General features: G+C 47.4%; 1 protein-coding gene across 19 annotated transcripts in view; it reads right to left on the reverse strand.

Annotated features, from left to right (window-relative positions):
* Positions 1-13279, reverse strand: part of CACNA1D (calcium voltage-gated channel subunit alpha1 D) — a 321073-nt gene that overhangs the window by 111357 nt on the left and 196437 nt on the right. For all 19 annotated transcript variants that reach the window (XM_074403661.1, XM_074403655.1, XM_074403658.1 and 16 more), the window contains one exon: positions 1794-1963. In XM_074403661.1, the coding sequence (XP_074259762.1) occupies positions 1794-1963 (170 nt within the window). The remainder of the gene's footprint in view (positions 1-1793; positions 1964-13279) is intronic.

Here is a 13279-nt window from a genome sequence, read left to right on the forward strand (position 1 = left end):
GGGTTCAGGTCAGCTGGACTGCCGAGAGGAGAGCTGCGCAGAGGACAGGCAGACACTCTGACATCTAATCACTTCACAGGCACATCGCCTAGTCTGAGACTCAAATGAATGTCTGTGTATACACCCTGAACTTGCATTCAGCAAACAGCTCTAGAAACCCTCCCTCAGTCTTCTGATCCTCAGGTGCTGAAGCCCTGGTCCCTCCCTGAGCCTGGCAAGAAGCAGGGAGGGAGAGAAGCAGGGCCTGACCCTGCCCGCTCCCAGTCAGCACACAAGTTTGCACCAGCTGGGGCATCTGAGATCGCGGAACCCTCCCTCCCCATGGAGGTCAAGAGCCCAGGTTTGAAGAAAGGTAAAGGCCATGACTGAGAGTCAAGAAGCCCCTCCACCAGGGGTCTCTCAGCCCCACCTTCCACACTCCACAACCCCCAGAGGACGCGCAGTTGCACCTCACCCGCCCTTCCTATTGCAGCTCACCCCGACCTTCACACCCTCTGTGCTCCAGCCAAAGGGCCCACCGCTTCCTCCCTGAAACCTGGCCTTTGCCCACCTCCATACCTCCCTCACGCCAGTCTCGTGTCACCTTGCAGGTGTGACACTGAATGGTCACACCTGCGATCCATGCATCCTTCAGGGCCCCGGCCAAATGCTTCCCCCAAGCCCTGTTCTCGATCCCCTGGCTCGGCTCCCTCAGCGCAGCACGCGCCAGCCCTGACGTGCCCTGCGGCTCTGCTCCCTGGTGCTGCATTTAGTGTGAGCAGGCCTGCCCCTCCCTAGGAGATGGCACTCCACCCCACATCCTCTCCAGCTCCGGGTTTGCCCTGGACCCAGCAACAGGCCTTGGTGAGAGTACAACATCCAAGGCCCTCTGCTCAAGCAGAGACCTGCGCAGCCATCCCCTACAACACAGGGCCGGCCTCGGGTCCACCAAGCCTCTCAGTGGCTATGTTCCCTTGACATATGTTCTCGGTTCTTCCTACCCAACGCTTCCAGATTTGAAGCAAGTCACAGACATCTTAGTCAAATGCTCGGCTGGATTCCAATTTCCACTCTGACCTGAGGCATAGAGGGCCCCAGAAAGAATAAAAGCACATCTGTGGGGAAAGTATGTGGCGAATGAGACACTGGTTGACAACGGCAATTAATTTCAGTGATTGACTGAGTTCTCAGGCCTCGCCTCCTGCAGAAAGTGCTCTCGGGTGCCTCGTGTCACAGTGTGGGGTGTCGGTGGGTGGGCTGCAAAGCAGCCATCACTGACTCACATGCCCCTTAACACCTGCCTAGAACAGTAAGCCAGTTTGCCCCCAGCCCGATGAGCTAAGCATATGGCTTCACGTGAATAACACAGGTAGAAGCCATATCAGGTGGCCTAAGAGTGAGAGTCGAGACGAACCCTGCTCTTCAAATTCTTGCCCAATAACACTGCTCACATTGAGGTGAGGGAAACCACGGCTTCCTCTCCTGCGGTGCAAAAATACATGTCTCATCACCCCCGTGCCCGCACGGAAATGCACTTACTGAATGCCCCAGAACAACGGTGGGCTCCTCTGACCCTCCCTGGCCGTAAAGCCATCTTACCAAACACGACTCTAAACCCCAAACCTCAGGCAGAAATTGAGTCAGCGCCAGTGTGCCAGTCCTCTCTGTGATGTGATATGTGCAGGCAGAAGGGACCAGATGGCTGGGAGGCCGTCCTGCTCACAGCCTGGGTCAGAGTCGAGCAAGGCCTGCTGCCAGGCGTCTGCACCGCACACTGAGTCTGTCTAGCCAGGGGCAGCAAGGGCTCTACATACTGTTTCGTTTGCCTTCCTCTCCTCCTTCTTCCTCGTTCTCGGGATCAATGTCCTCAGCTTGGGTGATCCAATCCAAGTAGCCCTTTAGATCCTCCTCCAGCTGCTGTTTCTCCCGGAGCTTCTGGAAATCTCCCCGTGCTTTTGCTTTCTCTCTTTCCTTTGAGAATTCTCTGAAGGAGGCAAAGATGACAAGAGCGTGTCAGGGCATCCTTGGGGACCTGCCTCCTGAGCTGCTGCCCTGCTGCACAATGGTCTTGTGGCAGGGCGCACAGCACCGAGTACAGCCACATGAGCACAGCAGTGGAGCCACACACGTGGACAGGACAGAAGACAGTGTCTTCCCAAGCAAGACCGTGGGGGTCAGAGTGGCAGAGCCCACATCAACACACATGCATCACTTCTTAGAAAATGAACTCCCCTCAGATGACAGCCATGCCAAGGGGCCTGGGCCCAAAACACCATGTGCTGTCACGGTGGGCCTCTGACACCCTCAATCAGGGGCCTGAACTCAGAGACACCCCAACTGCCCCAGAGCCTCCTCAGATACCCAGCATCACACCTCAAAGAGGAGGGACCCAAGTAGGCCAAGCTGTGGTCAAAGAGTACCAAGTTTAGAGCGTCTTCAATGCTTGTGGGTAATACTTTGCATCAATATTGCGTGCTGCCCCTTTTGTCCAAACCAAGGGCTCTGAGGGAACAGCAGTCCTTGCCGGTGCCCACACGAGGCTTCTCTACCCATCACCTGCAGGTTTGGGCCAGAGCAGTGGACAGAGTCAGGGCAGTCCCCACCCTCTCCACAACCCAGTTCTCCCTTCCCAGATGGGAACTCAAGCACTGATGAAGCATTACCGTTTTTCCTAACCCTTGCTACTTGCCATGGTCTTCCCCCAAAAGTCTGCCCTGCAGGAGGGGAAGAGGCATATGATTTGCTGCCCATTTGTGGGAACACCTGCCCTGGAAGGGCTCTGGCAGACAGGTAAATGTTCCCAACTGCGGGCTGTTTATGCTACCTTCCACCATGTGTGCAAGCCTCTATCTATGCATATATACAAACCCCACACTCACTCAGGCAAGCCTCAGAGTCAGGTGGATGATTATCCTATTTTTATATACGAGGAACCATCTGCATCTCCAACCGTGAGTTGTTACAGGAGCCAAGATATGAGCGTTAGAGATTGAGTAAGTACACTTACAAAGCTGCTAAGAACGCAGGTGAGGTGACAGCAATGCACTTTCTGAACACAGATCCTGAGATTCCGACGCGGGTTTCTTCTGCCTGCCTTCCCGCATGCATTCCAAGTCAAAGCCAGTGCATCTATCTTTGAGGGTCCTACCTCAATAACCCAACCCACGCAACTGACGAATGGGGAAGTGATCTGCTTTCATAAAGCTAACGCTGGCCGGGCGTGGTGGCTCATGCCTGTAATCCCAGCACTTCAGAAGGCCGAGGCAGGTAGACCACCCGAGGTCCGGAGTTCGAAACCAGCTTGGCCAACACCCTGAAACCCCATCTCTACTAAAATACAAAAATTAGCTGGGCATGGTGGCATGCACCTGTAATCCCAGCTACTTGAGAGGCTGAGGCAGGAGAACTGCTTGAACCTGGGAGGTGGAGGTTGCAGTGAGCTGAGTTCATGCCACTGCACTCCAGCCTGGGTGCCAGAGCAAGGGTCTGTCTCAAACGAAACGAAACAAAACTAACCCCATATTCATAACCCTCCCTCAACTCCAGGATGTCAAGGGGCTGAACAGATGCTTGCACACCCAGTGACACTAATACTTCAGATAAGAAACTGGAATCCTCACCAAGTGCCACCCTCTGCCCACAATTAGAAAGAATCCCAGTCAGGGAGAAGTTGCAGTGAGCTGAGATAGCGCCACTGCACTCTAGCCTGGGCAACAGAGCAAGACTCCATCTGAAAAAAGAAAAAAGAAATAAAAGGATCTCCCCACTTTTCAGACTCCCTGGAACCTGCGCTTGGCCCTTGAGTGGTCTCCACTGCACCCCCTGTGACAAAGGAAGGAGGCAAGGCTTTGTGGATCTAGAGAGTGAGCTGGAGTCGATCAAGCCCACACAGGTACCCTGACCTCCCAGCCCAAAGAACACGTCTTGTCTCAAAAAATAGGGACTCCAGTGTCTTGCTGTTGTTCACATACACCAAACCCTGAGAACAGTGTGGGGTTTCTAGACCTCCAGGGATTCCTGACACATGGGAAATACGTAACTCAGCTCTAGGTAAATTCACCAAATGACTCTGAACTCTGAAAAAGTCACTCTCAATCCAGAATCACATCCCTGAGCAACAGTAAGAGGGCTTGGAATGTCATGTGCCTGTAGGAAAATGAATGATCTAATCTGTTTTCTTACATATACTGTAAAGAAAAGTGGACCTTTGCTCTATTATTCACCAAAAAAGTATCCTAGTACAAATCTGTTTGCATATATTGATTCTGAACTTAGCATACTAAATTCAGATGGTTACATACAAACAAGGTATTCTTACTTTGGGTTCACATTATATTTGGGTTCTTGGGAAAAAAAAATGTGAAGATAGTAAAGGAGTTACCCTGAGAAGCTTAAGGACATTCATTTTTTACTGTATGTAATTTTATACATTTATTATAAAATGAATGTCCTTAAGCTTCTCAGGGTAACTCTTAACTATCTTTGTAATTTTGTTTCATAATATTTTATGCATTTTTAACATTACAAATATAAAAATCCCCTTTCTAACAAGCTGCATCACTACTGCACATTTTTGGCTATCGGGACACAGTTAAGTAGACATAAGTAAAACCCTACTCTGACTAAAATTCCTAAGAGTAAAAAACCCTGCCAAGTCCTGGTTTATGACCCACTCATAATGATGGTCACTATTACAAAAGCTCATCTAACAAAGCTGCTGATACAGACCCTCTGAACTGATTTTAGACAGTTCTGAATGACCAAACACTTGGCAGGCAGGTAACATTTATTGAGGTGGACAGAGGTAAGATTTATGCAGTAAAAATCTGTTGGCCACGGGGCAGGATGGAGGATGCGGGCAGGGAGGCAGAGTCCCTGTGATAAACCCAGATAAAGCCTTGGCCCTCCTACACACTCTGGGCTCTTTGTCTGAAGGCTTGGCTTCTAGTCCCAGCTCTGCCACTGTTGTGATCTGAGCTTCCATTTTCTCACTTGCAAACAGACACAATACCCATTCTGTTGTTTCACAGGGATTAAGCAATCATTCAGTAAGATGAGGCTTTGAAAAGCATACAGTGGTATCAATGTGAAGTTCCAATGTAGAATAGTTGCTGAATCCAGACATAAGAGAGACATTTAAAAGGCAAATGGAAGAGCTTTCTCAAATATCAAAGGTAGAAAAATTAGCACTAGCTGTGAGTGGGCTCTAAGCTGCCACAAATCCGCCAGGATTGGGGGACACATAGAAGGACACATGGGTCCTAAGGCTCAGAGTGACCGCAGTGAGCCGGCAAACTCACTGCCAATCCTGTACACTGTCTACTCAGTTCAGAAAAACCCATTTCCATCACAACTGACCCTCTGATCCTGAAAATCCCACCTCAAATTCAAGTCACGGTCTATCAAACTTTGTGATAATGGAAAAAAAAAATTACTCCCCTTTGCATAAGAATTCATCATATTCCAAGAATCCCATTACTAAGAGATTGTTTTACAAAGCTTATTTAATAAACCTATTGGTAGAAACCAACAGACTTTTGCGAGTGATTAAAAATCCAACAACTGTTATATGCTAGGAGGCTTCTTGTTCCAAACCAGAATTTTGATTATGGTGTGTCTGACCAAAAGATAAATAAGAAGTGCCTGAAAAAAAAAAAAAAAGGCAAATACAGTGCGCTACCCTTTGCTCACACTGGGAAATAAAATGCACATATTTCTCTAGGATGTATCTAAAAGCAGAAAACAAGGGGCAGGAATAAATTAGGCAGAAGGAGTCAAGGTTGTAATGACACTCTTAAGTACATCTTTTTCTATAGTTTGACTTTGGGAGCCATGTTAATGTTCTTCACCTTAAATTTTTTTTTAAATTAAGTCAATAAGGATGAGATGAAAGGAAAATACTCCTAAACTGAAAGTGAATTGAAACAAATCTGTAATTCAAATGAATGCCACAACCAGACTGAAGGAGGAAGACAAAACTAATTCAAGCAGCTCACGGCTATCTGACGATATGCTCTCAGTTTTGGACAGGATTAGAGGGATGAACAGCAATCAAATGCTGAACTCTTCAGTAGCTTCGTTTTTTGTAGTGATGCATGGGAACCGCTGGTGGGCAAAAGGGATGAGAAAATGCGGGGCCCTTGTTTACACAGTAAAATATGTTGAGGAAAAACATTTGACAATCACATTTCTATTTTTACTTTTATTTTTGAGACAGGGTCTGGGCTCTGTCACCCAGGCTGGAATGCAGTGGCATGACCTCCACCTCTTGGGTTCAAGTGGTTCTTGTGCCTCAGCCTCCCAAGCAGCTGGAATTACAGGTGTGCGCCACCACATCCAGCGAACTTTTTGTATTTTCAGTAGAGACAGGGCTTCTCTATGTTGGCCAGGTCAGTCTCAACCTTCTAGCCTCAAGGGATCCACCCACCTTGCCCTTCCAAAGTGCTGAGATTACAGGCATGAGCCACTGCACCAAGCTGGTGTTCTTGATGCTTTCATTGACATAAAAGACTGATGATGTTTAAAAAGTTTTCATCTTTTGAGAAGATGAATCATTTTCAGAGTTGGTGTTTCCTAGCTTTTAATGACTAGGTTGAGTTATCTGCCATGAACAGAACACAGAATTAGCAGCTGAGCGACCCCACACAGACCATACCTCAGGAACTGTTTATGTGTGGCACTTATCCTGAGCAGGAGACTGGAGTAGGGATGGAGTGAACGAAGGCGTCATATGTCTGGTCAGGGCAGATCTCTCCTTTTTGACCTCTTCCCCCTTGAACTCTGCATTCTAGCTATCCTGATGTTCACTCAGCTCCCCCAAGGCATGGAGCTCTTTCAACACCAGGCTACTGTGCATGCTGTTCCCCGCATAACCCCTCCTGCTCTTCCAGATACCATCCATTCAGCTGGCTCAGGACATAAGGACTTTTCTCTAATGTCTTCAGAGTCCCCCGGCTTAGAACCCTGCTTTTGTAGAATTTATTTCACAGTCCTGCAATTGATTATTTAATATTTTCTTTTACTCACCAGACTGTAAGTTCTGTGAAGGAGAGGCTGTGTCTGTTTTATCTTGGTATTCTGGTTCCTGGTATCGCAAACCCTGGTCATTAGTAGTTGCTTGATAAAAATCACCTAAATAATTGCTTTCACAAGCATGGGCTTTACATTAATGATGATCAGATCAAAGACTGCAAGTTTGGGCTTTGTGCCGGGTGTATTTGGCCACAGCGCGTATGTAACTTCCACCACCTAAAACTACACCCATCGTGCCATTAACAAACAAAACCAAAAACAAGCAGAAGTCTTGTCTAAGTATGAAAATACATACACATACACACACACACACACACACACACACACACACACACAGAAATAAAGCATCTGAGCATGAAATATGCCTTCCTTTCACTGTATCTCCTTGTTTGAGGACAGAAGAGCGTCTCTCTCTTTGAAGGGTTAGTTTCCATGGCTACCAAAGACAGGCCAACGCTTCTAGCAGAAAATTTTTCCCAAGGATGAGAATCCATGAAGGTTGCATGCTAAAAGTTACAGACTTTGTTTCAATCTTCTAAAAACTTAAATCTGTTTTAAGAGGGATTCAATTGGGAGGCCAAGGCGGGCAGATCACCTGAGGTCAGTTCAACACCAGCCTGGCCAACATGGGGAAACCCCATCTCTACTAATAATACAAAAATTAGCCTGGCGTAGTGGTGCATGCCTGTAATCCCAGCTGCTCGGGAGGCTGAGGCAGGAGAATCTCTTGAACCCTGGAGGCAGAGGTTGCACTGAGATTGCGCCATTGCACTCCAGCCTGGGCAACAGGAGCAAGATTCTGTCTTAAAAAAAAAAAAAAAAAAAGGTATTCTTCAAAAACATGAGCTCTCTTGTCTGCCATCACTCTCTGAATGAAACAGATCACTTAATCACATGAGCCAAACCAATATCATCACATATCTTCATGACAGGTTTCAAATACTGCTACTTAAGAAGTCACTTCATAAACACACCCTGCTAGACTTGTCAGATTCCAGTTTTTCAAGAAAAAATAAGATGTGCACATGAAGCCTGGCTTGGGAAGGTGGCAGAATCACCTAAAATGAACATGTCTGAAGGCACCAGCAACTGCAGGCCATTGGCTACTCACATGTCAATACAGTTTGTTGTGTGACGGGCCTGGTTACAACTGCCAGAATGAGCTCATGGCTGGATCTGCTGTTCAGAGCTGCTAGGGGTTCCCACTGCGAAGGAGCAATGTGGACCCAGGGAAGGGGCAGAAATTGAACTCCCTGCTGGTGTATCCCCAAAGCAGTCACTGTAGGAAATTCAGCCCAAATCTCACTCATAGGCCACGTAAAGGCAAACCACCCTGTGAGCCTCATCGAGTGACAGGAGTTTCCCCCACAGGGGGAATGCCCATTGAAAGGTGCAGTGGGTGGGAAGCACCCAGACTTGGCTGATGAGAGCAGGCGAAGAGCACCACATTCCAAGGGTGGGCTCAGGGATTGGGAGATCCACCCTCAAGCAACAGGACCCAAAAGGAGCACCTGAGCTCGAAAGAGACTTGTCCACAAGCAGATTCAAGAGGAAAAAGAAACCAATTTCTCTGAAGCCTCTATCCCACGGTTCCACTCAGCTTTGGGTAATTAATTGCAGGAAGAGGGAAAAAAAAAAAAAAACCCGATCAAGCAAAGAGCTTTGAGAATAGAGCAGCTCAGGATGTATGAGCACAGACCCAGGCTGGGAAGACAGGGTCCCACAGCAGGTTTCCTCTCACCAGGCAGAGAATGAGCTCCCAGCTGATGAGAAAAGCAGCTTGGACTCTGGAGACAGACAGTCTAGATTTAATTCCTAGCTTAACTACTTACTAGCTGTATACATTTTGAGAAAATTGATAAATCTTCCTGAGGCTGGATTTCCTCATCTGTAAACTGAGGCAAAGAACACTTACCTCATCAAAGTAGGGGAGAAGATTAAAATAAACTGAATCAAGCACAGGATTATAAGCAATAAAAAAAAAAAAATTCTGGCCGGTACAATGGCTCATGCCTGTAATCCCAGGGCTTTGGAAAGCCAAGGCAGGATAGCTTAAGGCCAGGGACCCAAGACCAGCCTATGCAACATAGATCCTGTTTCTACAGAAAAACTTTAAAAAATAGCTGGGTATGGTGGCATATGCCTGTAGTCCCAGCTATTTGGGAGGCTGAAGCGGAAGGATCGCTTCAGCCCAGAAGTTTGAGGCTGCAATGAACTATGAGGGCACCTCTTCACTACAGCCTGGATGACAGAGCAAGATCTATCTCTGTAAAAAATTTAAAGGAAACAAAATTTTTCTCATATAATCCACATCTCCAGACTTGATAATCAAAATTCAGAGACCTCTCCTTATCTGAGAGGCATGAGCCACCACAAACTTCCACATCTATGCCTTCCCTTCCAGCTCCACCTCTGCACCCCTGTGCAGACGGCATCCCTGCAGCCCCAATCCCATTGCTGCAGCCCCCACCTCCAGGGCTCTAACTCCACTGTACTCTGGGAGGTGCCAGTTTTACCTTCCAGGCACAGCTGTCAACCATCACCTTATTTCAAACACTGACAGCTCCCACAGCTGCAAGGACAAACTCACCTGCCTCAGTGGGTATTGCCAACTGCACATCCGCTCTGCCCACCGCACATCAGCCAGCTGCAGCCTCACCATTGCACTCACTGGCTCTGACAAGCATGAGGCACCAGGTCCCACTTTCTTTGCCACTTGCTTCCTTTATCATCCTTATGAATCCTGTCCATGCTTCAGTGCCCATTGGAGCCCAGCTTCCTTGGGGGAGGCTCTCTGACCTGCCAACCCTCTGCTGTGCTCCTAGGACATACTGACAGGCACAGATTTGATGCTAAAACATTCCTGACTGACAGCCGAAGTGGGAGAGAGTACAGCTGCTGGAATCCACACTGGGCCCTGGAATTCCTGGCATGTGTCTGTGGGCCTGCTTGTAAGTCATAGCTCATGATTCAAGAACAGTAGAGCCTCTGGGGACAGCACACCTCTGGGAAGGTAGTGTGCTGTCACCCACTGACTTAGAATCCTTCAGACGCAGCAAAGGTCTCCAGGACTGAGACCCAAAGCTGCCAGCAGGCAACTTAAACCAAGATTTATTTTAAAGCAGAATTTCGAGGGAATGATGGGTTAAGAGTGGATTAATGTTTTATCCCTGAACCCAAAACCAAACTCATGACAATCAGACTTAGAGAAATCGGGCTAATGCGCCAAGTGCCTCTCCGGGTCTTGAGAGGATGTGGGGCGCTGGAGGGAAATGCAAGTGAACATCCATATTGCAAATGAGACTTTTCCAGCTCACAGAAACCACCTCTGAGAAGGAGACCGCAGTCAAGCCAGTGTGGAGCTCCACATACTTGGAAAGGTCCTTCTGCTCATCCAGGCCCTTCCCATCCATTCCCCTCCTTAGTTATTAGGATGGCTCCGAGAGAAAAGTCAGAGATGGGCCGCTCCAATTTTAGGAAGAAAATGCCTTGATTTGGAGAAGTGAAGTACATTGACCAAAGAAGTCATGCCTCTAGGAAGTGCATAGCCAGCACAGGAGCCAAGACTTCTGACCCCTGCCTTTGTGCTCCCCCTACTACAACAGAGAAACCAGTAACCCCTCAGCCAGTGGAGCCCTCGCAGGCCAGGGTGGCACAGCTCGCAGCCAGAACACTGCCTTAGCCCAGGTGGGTGGACCTCCACTCCAGGCCGAGTCTGTGGAGACTGAAGCTTCCAACAGCCCAGATCAGGGCTGATGGACACCACCACTCCAGGCTGAGCAAGCCAGGGTCTTCCAGCTGAGGCCCCGCACCCGCAGAAGGCACATCTGCACCCAGCCTCTGCTATCTGTGCTGCTGCCTTGGGTTGGACACTGCCCAGTCCCAGGTCACAGAGCGCACCATCTTCAAGACCCCTCTCAACTTGCTTGTCACCAACTTAGCCTTGCCCTGCCCCACCGGGGTTGCTCTCCCACACCTGCAGCCTCTTCAAAGGGGTCCCACATTCTTGTCACTTTGTGATCCCTGCAGCCCTTACAGACCCAGCCTACCTCCAGGCCTCCAGGCCTTCCTGTTCCTCTTCATGTCCAGGGTAATACTCCCTCACCCTGCTACAAAAATCAAGAAAAACCCTTGTCCTTTGAGGATGGTACCAGTGGGCCACATACCCTCCTCCAGTTCCTCCTCCTCATCTTCTGCTGTCCTCAGGAAATGAGGATTTCCACCACTGGCTTGTGGCCTCCCACTCCATTCCCCATTCTACAACCTCCCTGGGGGACTCCAACAGCCACTGATGCCCTCATCCTAGCTTGTCAATTCCTCCACAAGTCTCCAATGACCATCTCTTCCACGCTACTTCAGCCACCCGATCCCACTGTCACACTAAACTTTGTCCTCACCAAATTATGAGTTCAAGCCTTCATTTTTTTTCAATTATTCCCACTAGACACATTTCTAACCTCTCTCAAGTGTCCAGTCCACTGATGTCTTTTTTGTCAGGTCTCTCCTTTCCTCCTTATATATCTTAAATATAATGATCTGTCATCTCAGCGACATTCTTGCTAACATCCTCAGCTGTCTTCCATCTTTTTATGCATGCACAGCTAGCAAAATGCTCACAGCTAGCAGACCTCTCCTTTTCTATTCAGTTAGCAAAAAGCACAAAGCTTCCCTTTCTCCATGTCTGGATAAGAACCGCCAAGCATGGTTACAGAAAGTCACACGATGGGAGCAGCTCACATCAGAACAGACTCAAATCCAATAGGACCTCAATGTTACCAATCATCTATCTTGATTATCTGCAATGATTGTCCTGAGCCTTTTCCACTCTCCTCAGACATACGACTCCCACCTACCCCCTCAACTCCCACAGTTAACCCTGCTTCCTGTTACAGAGAAATCAGGAATTAAGGCAGGAATACTCTCAGCTTCCCATTATCAAACCCAACTCATATCTGCCTCATCTTCTCTTCCTCTCATTACAAAGAAAAATACCTTCTCTTAATACTGTCTTCTGACATCTCAACAAATTGAGTCTTCCAATCCATGAACATATATCCTTTCATTTGTTGAGGTCTTTTGAAATTTCCTTCAGCAAACTTTTATGTAGAAGAGGTCTTATACATCTCTCATTACATGTATTCCTTATACATCTCTCATTACATTTATTCCTAAGAGTTTAGTTTTTAAATTTTTTTGTATCTTCCATGTCTCTACATTTGGAACATATGGAAAACAGTCATGATGGCTGTTCATATGTCCTTTTCTGATAACTTTTAACATCTGTGCGAGTTCTAGGTAGGTTTCAATTGATGGAGTCTTCTTACTATGGGTCACCTTTTCCTGCTTCTTTGCACGCCTGGTAATCTTGATTGAATGCCAGGCATAAAACCATGTTGAGTGCTAGATATTTTTGTATTCCTAGCAATATTCTTTTGTTTTGTTCTGGGATGCAATTAAGTCCCTTGAATCAAACTGTTTGATCCTTTCAAGGCTTGCTTTAATGGTTAGGTCAGGTCAGTCCAGAGCATCATTCAGTCTAAGGCTCAAGACTGAGACATCATCTTTTTGGTACTCAATCCAGTGGCCCACCGATTATAAGTTTTTCCAATCTGGCTGGAAAACAGGCAATACTGGCAGGTAGGAACAGGCAATATTCCTGGACCCATGTGAATGATGAACACTTCTAATAGATTCAAAATCTTTTTTCCTTAGTCTTGGGTAGTTTTCTCTTACGTATGTGCTAAAAAGTATGCTGAATACTTAAGAGGTCCCTCTGCTTATCTCTAGAGTTCCCTGTGTAATTCACTCCTCCCTGGTACTCTGTCCTGCATACTCAGGCCACCTTGTTCTCCACAGACTATAAATTCATCTTTTAACTCAGGGAGACCACAGGGCTCCACCTGGGATCCCGCTCTGTGTACCATGGCCCAGGAGCTCTCTCAAGCCAGTAAGCTGGGACGACCATGGGCTTATTTCAAGCATTCCTGTGTCTTGGAGATCACTGTCCTTCATTGCCTAACATCCAGTGTCTTGAAAACCATTGTTTTAGATATTGCCCCTATTTGGTTTTGTTTATTAGAATAAGCTTTTCGGTTTCTAAAAGAAAAAGGTTATTGAGATTTATAAATGGGACAACATTGAATGCATAGAGGAAAATGGACATCTTAACAATATCGAGTCTTTTAATCGATGAGCATGGTATATTTTCATAGTTGTTTCAGGTGGGAGGATAAATCTAGTTCGGCTACGCCGTCTTCACTAGAAGCAG

Source organism: Saimiri boliviensis, chromosome 8 (genome assembly GCF_048565385.1).
Source record: "Saimiri boliviensis isolate mSaiBol1 chromosome 8, mSaiBol1.pri, whole genome shotgun sequence".
NCBI lineage: Eukaryota > Metazoa > Chordata > Mammalia > Primates > Cebidae > Saimiri > Saimiri boliviensis.